Source organism: Haliotis asinina, chromosome 1 (genome assembly GCF_037392515.1).
Source record: "Haliotis asinina isolate JCU_RB_2024 chromosome 1, JCU_Hal_asi_v2, whole genome shotgun sequence".
NCBI classification, from domain to species: Eukaryota; Metazoa; Mollusca; class Gastropoda; order Lepetellida; family Haliotidae; genus Haliotis; species Haliotis asinina.
In genome coordinates, this window is record NC_090280.1 from 65,788,676 (window position 1) to 65,796,458 (window position 7,783).

The following is a 7,783-nucleotide window of genomic DNA, read 5'->3' on the forward strand; positions in this document are numbered from 1 at the left end:
GACCACGTTCAAACTATGGTAACAAGGGGGTTCTCCCCCCTCGCCCAGACTCGATTATACAGACCGCCGCCGCTGGAATATTGCTGTGTGCGTCCTTAAACTAAATTCACTCACCATTGCAGTCGTTGGGTCAGGTCGTTACGGCACACCGTATAAGCTGGCACATGTATCCACAGTGTCTTTACAACATCATGATAACGTTCATTACACACGTGCTGGCATAGGATTTCTGCAGTTAAACACTGCAAGAGATTGTAGTCACATAGTTTTACCCATGTTAAAGGGGCACTAATGCGGAGCAAATAATCTTTCTCGCCAACAGTCTAATTACGAAACCAAAGTGCAAATTGGTCAGCGTCCGCTCCCTCGACCGTGACGGACAAAGGGACTGGGCTTCTGTCCACCTTAGCAGAATTTCTTCACCTAAGCAGTCAGGAGGCCGGATGCCCATCATTTGCCATTATTTAAAAATATCATTGTTGCTATAAAATTAGTCCGTTTTACATTCATTATTTGCATTTTGTTTTAATTCATTTGTTGCAGCATTCAGCAGAATCTATATGACAGAAAACACACACTAGATCGCGTATGTGAGTGAAATAGGATCCACATTGGCAATCTATACAATGTATAAATGTTGCTGTCATGTTAAAAATTTACTATAAGTATGAGCAGACTGTGTGTTCTTTTATTAATTTTCAAAATCATACAAATATGGCAATAAACTAATTAGGGTTGTGAGACAAAATACAGAGACGTTATTTTTCTGTCCTAATAGTTTTTTACCATTTCTACCACTGGCAGATGATTAACCTTCAAAGCGTTTCATTTGTTTTCACAATACATTTGTAATGAAGTACAAATGACTTCACCTTAGTTGATCTGTCTATAATTAAACTCTCATTTATGCATACGGACTGCGCAGCATAGGTCACGAACCTGTCACGAATTCTGGGATATCTTCCGGGTACTCACGGGAGAAAAAACAATAGCAAAAGTTTACACCAGCCCATGGAAATTGCTCCGCATCAGTGCCCCTTTAAAATACGATGTTGTCAATAAAACATTAGATTTCATCAGTCGTGAGACATAAAACCTTAATTAATTGTATGATTTAACATATGGGTCCGCAATATTTTAGAAACCAAATGACAGTATTTATTTAATAATGATAATAATTTAATAATGTTTACTTAGTACGTTCTTGCATAGCATTTCTAACATTTGAAAACATATTATGAAATAGTTCCACCCATTCTATGGTGTTTTAACAACATTTTGCAAATATTTCAATAACACTTTAAATAGCTGTGTAACGTTTCTAAACGTTACGAAAACATTTCGAACATGTTTTTGAAAGTGTTTCGAAAATGTTATGTTTTAATTGGGTTTGATGTCGTGTTGACGACGCGTTGATGACTTATAAAACTGTTTTTCGTTGAAGATGCGAAAACAGTAGCGGTCTATATATTCAAGGGCAGATAACTCTCATTTGTCACCTTGAACAAACATGGACGACGCAATTTCATTTTGACAGCTATGCCTGTGGAAAAATTGTGTAAACATAAACTATTCCAAATTGAAAACGATGTCAGCTGCTGACAAGAGCGATAAACAAAAAGTGGAAGCTTTTGTCAAGGCTCTGACACTGAAGGGAATTCAGGTTTTGGCTGTAGACTTTGATCAAACATTGCTGTCGATCCACTCGGGAGGGCAATGGCGAGATGGCGTGGAAAGTCTTGCACAGCACGTGAGGCCGTGTATGCGAGATCTACTGCAACATGCTATACAGAGAGGCCTGTTTGTCTGCATCGTGACATTTTTCAAGCAAGCTTGGTTGATACGTGAATTGCTCCAGCATGTCTTCCCTAAACGGTATTGAACTGCATGGGCATCAGAACTGCACAGATATTTATTGAAGTTATTTATTTAAAACGTTGACAATATTACTACCAGGCCAGATTGAAAGTATCAGTTCCAGATATTTGTTGTTATACCTGTTAGAATATCTGTTCGTAGTAATGGTAATCTGATTTTGTAATTTTGGCATGGTGAGTTAAATCCAGTCACTGTCAAGTAATTTCTTTTGTCGTAGCTGCATACATATAAAATTGATATGTTTCGGTCCCTATACATTTTCACCATTCTCAGTAAGGGTCCTGAGGATTCACAGGTATCAGTCAGCCATATATGTAAGCGAAATGATACCTTCAGACTTATGTAAGAGGATATGGGAATTCTTTCATTATAATTAATTGGAAAAGATTTATTTCTGTTTCACACGTAAAAGTATTTTTTACTAATACTATCAGTTTCAAGACATATCTGAATAGCAAGTTTATGTGAATAAAAATGTTCTAAAATTTTATATTTTGACATTGTTATGAACTGTTTGTTTCCATGTGAAGCTTTCCTTACGAAGCTTACTCTCCAGAGTATATATGTATAATGTTGCAACAAGTGTTTCATTACACTCCTAGTCACCGTCTATCACTAGAAACAGCTAGTATCAAAAGTACATGAAGGGTGGTTACTTCAGCACCAGCTGAATTTCCTACCTATTATGAAATGCCTTGTAATGTGTTTAACTGGGACAAGACTGTGACTGTTTAGCAATCCCAGCCATCAAGTTCAGAATAGGAGTTAGCTGGGAAATTGACACAATGTATTTGTTAAGTTGAGAACTAGACAGAAAGCAAACACCACACCATGAAGCATAGTTGCAAATGAAACTGGGAAAACTGAGTCCATTTAGATTGGCAAGAAAATTATCTTACACAGATCTAGACTACAAGCGTATCCAGTGTGCATTATCCATATCCTCACTCTTTTTTGCTTCCCTCATTTTGTTTTAGAGATGATTCAATAGCATTCTGTTCATAATAGCTTTCCAATTGCAGCTGCTTTACCTTTGTCCCTTATAAAGATACCAAAGATAGATTTTTTAAAAAACAAACAGTGTCAGCGTACCTGAATGTGTTGGCATCAGGATATTGAAATTAAAGCATTTTTTTCTACAGATTTATTCACTGAAAAGTGATATTGCAGGGGTTGAAAAATCCCATCGCCTGATGCCTGGGACAAGTTAGTTCTCATGGTATCTTACTTGTCAGTGGGCTACTAGATAATCTTCACTTACTATTTCAAACTGCAACTAAACTTGGATTTAAATTCATATCTGCTCATAATGTAGCTGTTAAATTTTGCAATGATAATAAAGTAGGGTTTTCTTTCTGTGCTATTTATCACTTTTTGATTGATAGTCCAGTAAACATTAACATAAAGTACCATGTTGATTAATCCTCTCTTAATTTCATTGTCATGATTGTGTCAGAGCAAGTGGAGAATTAGTAAGGACAAGTTACATTTTTAAGGTTACTTGCCCTGTGGCTTTTAACAAAAATTTGAACCCCTGTATTATCTTCTTCCAAGTTCACTCCGGGTTGATAGCATAACCCGCCAAGAATATGAAAAAACATAATGTGACTTCATTAAAAATGATAGATGAGTCCTTCATCATGTTTATCTGACATTTGTTTTCATTTGTTTCAGTATTGCCAGTAAAATACTAGTCCAAGCAAACACTATAGATCTACTTCAACGACAAGGTCCAGATGAATTTGTTGGGAAGGAAGCTCACCTCATCAACATCTTTAATGAACTTTATCAGAGACACCATGTGGTGGTCAGTTCAAAGGAGGTAATGCTTTTGGATGATGATGAAGAAAATGTTCGGACAGCCATTCAGTTCGGACACTACTCCTTCCTCATCCCCACAGACTTGAATTATGAAAATTTTGAAAGTTTTGCTAAAATGCTGACTGTCACATAGACACACCCATGTTTTCTATGGCTTACAAATTGTGATACATCCATCTGTATATGAATGATTACCTCAGTGCTGACAAAGGTATTACAGTATGACAGTCAGCTGGGAATGGTGCACACAGCATGTGATACGAGATTTGTCGGTGTTTGGGACTTAGTCACCCATTTGAAACAGTCGTTGTTTTTATTGTACTTATATTTTAGAATGTTTATTGTTTTAGGCTTGTTGTGCGAGTTGTTGAAACATTTAACCCTTACTTTGTTAAGTATGTATTCAGTTGTTAGTGATATCGGTTCCCCAAAGAGTCATGTGGAACGATCGCTTTAGCATTGTCATCTAATGTAAATGGCATTAAGTTTTAGTGTTTCCTAAATCATGATCAATAATCACTTTATTAATATTTATTATCATTTATTAACAGATCAAAACACCGTGCCAAGATCCCAAAGTCAAAGGGTTAACAAACTGTTCAGTCAGCCAGTGTTCGTATATGTAGCAAATAATCCATGCAGTTGCAGTTGTTCATGTCCTGTGTTACACTTAGTCATGTACCCACTTTGAACATGACTGAACATACAAGTATAACATCTTTGATATCAATACAACATCACTGGTACAAGTGTGACATCATTGATAGAAATGCTACAGGAAAAACATCATTGACACAAGTGCAACATCACTGATACAAGTGCAACATCACTGATACAAGTGCAACATCACTGATACAAGTGCATCATCAACAATACAAGTGCAGCATCAACAATACAAGTGCAGCATCTTTGATGCAAATACTACATCTTCTGTTTAAGTGCAACATCACCAATACAAGGGCAACATCTTTGAAACAAATACTTCATCTGTACAAGTGCAACATCTTTGAAACAAATACTTCATCTGTACAAGTGCAACATCTTTTATACAAATGCTACATATTGATGTATAAGCACAACATCATTGGTGCAGATGCAACATCAATGATATAAGTCAATTATGTTTATGCTACATCTTCTGTGGAATTGCAGCATTGTAATTTGTAGATACTAGTGCAACATTACTCTTGACAATGCTACATCTAGTTTTCTAGTACAGGATCATCACTACATGTGCAACATCTTGCTACATGTGCAGCTTCATTGCTACAAATGCAGCATTATTGATACACATGCAACACATTTGATGGGGCTAACTGATCTGACCATTGTGTGAATGTTTCATGAATCATGTTTGTAGTATAAATGAACTCAGAAGAAGGTGATCAATGTAACAGAGACAGCAGCCAAGAAATCTGCTCTTTAGTGTCTGTCATTAATGAGTGGACATGATTGGTTTTAGAAATTGCCAGTGCCAGGTTGTATCATGTATCCATAATTCTAAGCATACCATCACATGGAACAGCTACAAGTGAAGGAAGGTGGGGTAGCCTAGTGGTTAAAGCATTGGCTCATCTTCCCCACATTGCCCAATGTGCAAAGCCCATTTCTTGTGTTCCCCTGCTGGAATATTGCTTAAAGCGACGTGAAACCTTGCTCTCTCACTCAAATGAGCTGAGTATTTTCATAATACAAACTAAATGACATAACCATTTAGAGTTGTTTGTGCTGAAATACCCCTGAAGACATTTCATAATGCAATAGCAACATTACAGAATTGGATACATATATATCTTTACTTGTATTATCTTACTGCCTGAATTATGGGTATCATAAGCACATGAATTCTTTTGCAGAGAATAATGTCCTGGTAGAGACAATTTATGGATAGCAACGTCTCTATTTTGATGTAATAGCAATGTAGAAGCAAAGAAAGGTGTTATCTATATCAGATGTCACTACAGATTAAAACAGATTTTTAGAAGAACCAGTAAAAATATTTTCCATAGATAATTTTTGTCAGTTTATAAAACCTTACTGACTGAATCCACGAGCATATATATATTCTGAATGCTGAATAAATATCAGTGTGAATGATAAATTGTGAGTAAATACTCCAGTGCTGAGATGATTTCCAGGATTCAGGGGAAAATGGCTTCAGGTGTAAGGGAGTTAACTCGGTTTAGTCTCATATGGATGCTAAATTTCTTTCCATTTGTGCATTACAAACATTCAGCTAAATCAATTATTTGGAATGGAGTAAAGCCAAATACTGCTTTTCCTGCAACACTTCCTTCTTGGCCAGTTTACAGTATTATTACCCTGGGCTATGTTATTCCACCAACTGTCTTTAATGCTCAACCAAATGGAATAAGTACTCAAACTAGTGAAATAGTGTGGATGAAAGCTAGTTGGAAAGAAGGCGGTTTTCAAGCTGTCTCCTTGGTTTTGCTAATCAGCTGATCATCAGATATAGTGACAGGTGTAGCAACAAATATCTTGGGATTGTTGAAATGTTTGTTTATACCTGACCAAGTTATTAATATTAAATCTGTTAAGGCCAGACCAGTTTTATTTCTTGTTTTATGGATCTGCTAGTTGTACTTTTTCAAGGTTAAGACAGGAGTTAAAAAAAATTGTTAAACTAAAAGGCCACTTGCCTCAGGACAAGTAACTTTAAGAAAGGAACTTGTCCTGACAAATTTTCCACCTGTCCTGATTTTTATGATATATGATGATGAAATTATGACAGAATAAAACAACATGGTATTTGATGTTAATATTTACTGGACTATTTATCAAAAAGTGATGCATAGCAAAGAAAGATAACTCTACTTTATTATCATTGTGAAATTTAATAGCTACATATTTAGCTGATATGAAATGAAATCCAAGTTTAGGTTCAGTGTGAAACCTTCAGTGGAAATCATCTAGTAGCCCTCTAGTAGCCCACGGACAAGAAAGATGCCATTATCTGTTTGCCTGAAATGAAAACTGACTTGTCCTGGGTGATCGGATTTTTGAACCCCTTATAAGAAAGAAATCAAAATTAGTTTTCCAGCTCAAAATGAGAATCCTGATGTTTTTATTGACCAAAAATGTGAACTTACAAGAATTTTTTTAGGATTATTTTTTGCCCCAATGCCATGAATAAAATACTTTTGGTATTTAAAAGGAATATTACTGTTACTGGTGCTTTTTTGTTTCTATTCCCCTCCTGCTTTTAGATTTTCTGAGGACAAAAGTCCGTAAAACATGACATAAAGTTGGTCTGGTGGAAACAGACATACAGAGATAAGACCACAGTTATTCCGACCAGTGTTGTAGTGTGGTGCCTGTTGCCTAAACTTCGTGTTTTATTGTAGGATATTTGAGAATGTAATCATCTCGTGTTTATGTACCTTTTCCATGTATACCTTGCATATCATGTATACTATAGGGGACAATATTCTCATTGTGGTATATGTTTATGTTTTTTTGTGTGCTGTTTCAGCAACCTGCAAAATAATTGGCATAGAAAATGTAAATGTATAGAAAATTGTCACATATCTTGAATAGCCACTTATTACCAAGAAACCCTTTGCAACATATCTTGAAAAGCTGCCTAATACCAAGAAACCCTTTGTCACATATCTTGAATAGTCACTTAATGCCCAGAAATCCAAGTAAAACATTTTTTCAGTACTCATGCATTAACCCTGAAACCCTGTGTCACACATCTGGAATAGCCACTTAATATCCAGAAATCCAATACCCTGAAACTCTCTGTCACACATGATGCCAAGTAATGCTTACTGTAAATCCAACAGCTGAAATAACTCACACCTCAACTTTGGGATGGTAGTGTGTTGGCATATCACCTTCATATATTCTAGTACTGTAACACGTTTTTATTGTAACATTATCTGGTACTGTAACACGTTTGTAGTAACATCATCTGGTACTGTCGCACGATTTTGTAGTGACCATCATGTCAACATTAAGACTTGTGCACTCACAAAATACATTTTGTTATGGTTTACAGGCTTTTTATGAAACAAATGTAATAAATATATAATTCAGTGTTTTGATGACAGTTTGTAAT

At 35.9% G+C, this 7,783-nt stretch overlaps 1 protein-coding gene across 1 annotated transcript; it reads left to right on the forward strand.

Annotated features, from left to right (window-relative positions):
• The first annotated feature begins 1,516 nt into the window (after window positions 1–1,516).
• On the forward strand, window positions 1,517–6,742 carry LOC137282080 (uncharacterized). The gene is made up of 2 exons (XM_067813823.1): window positions 1,517–1,875; window positions 3,553–6,742. Exons 1-2 carry the CDS (start codon window positions 1,589–1,591, stop codon window positions 3,830–3,832), a joined length of 567 nt encoding a protein of 188 aa, XP_067669924.1. The 5' UTR covers window positions 1,517–1,588; the 3' UTR covers window positions 3,833–6,742.
• Window positions 6,743–7,783: the final 1,041 nt, after the last annotated feature.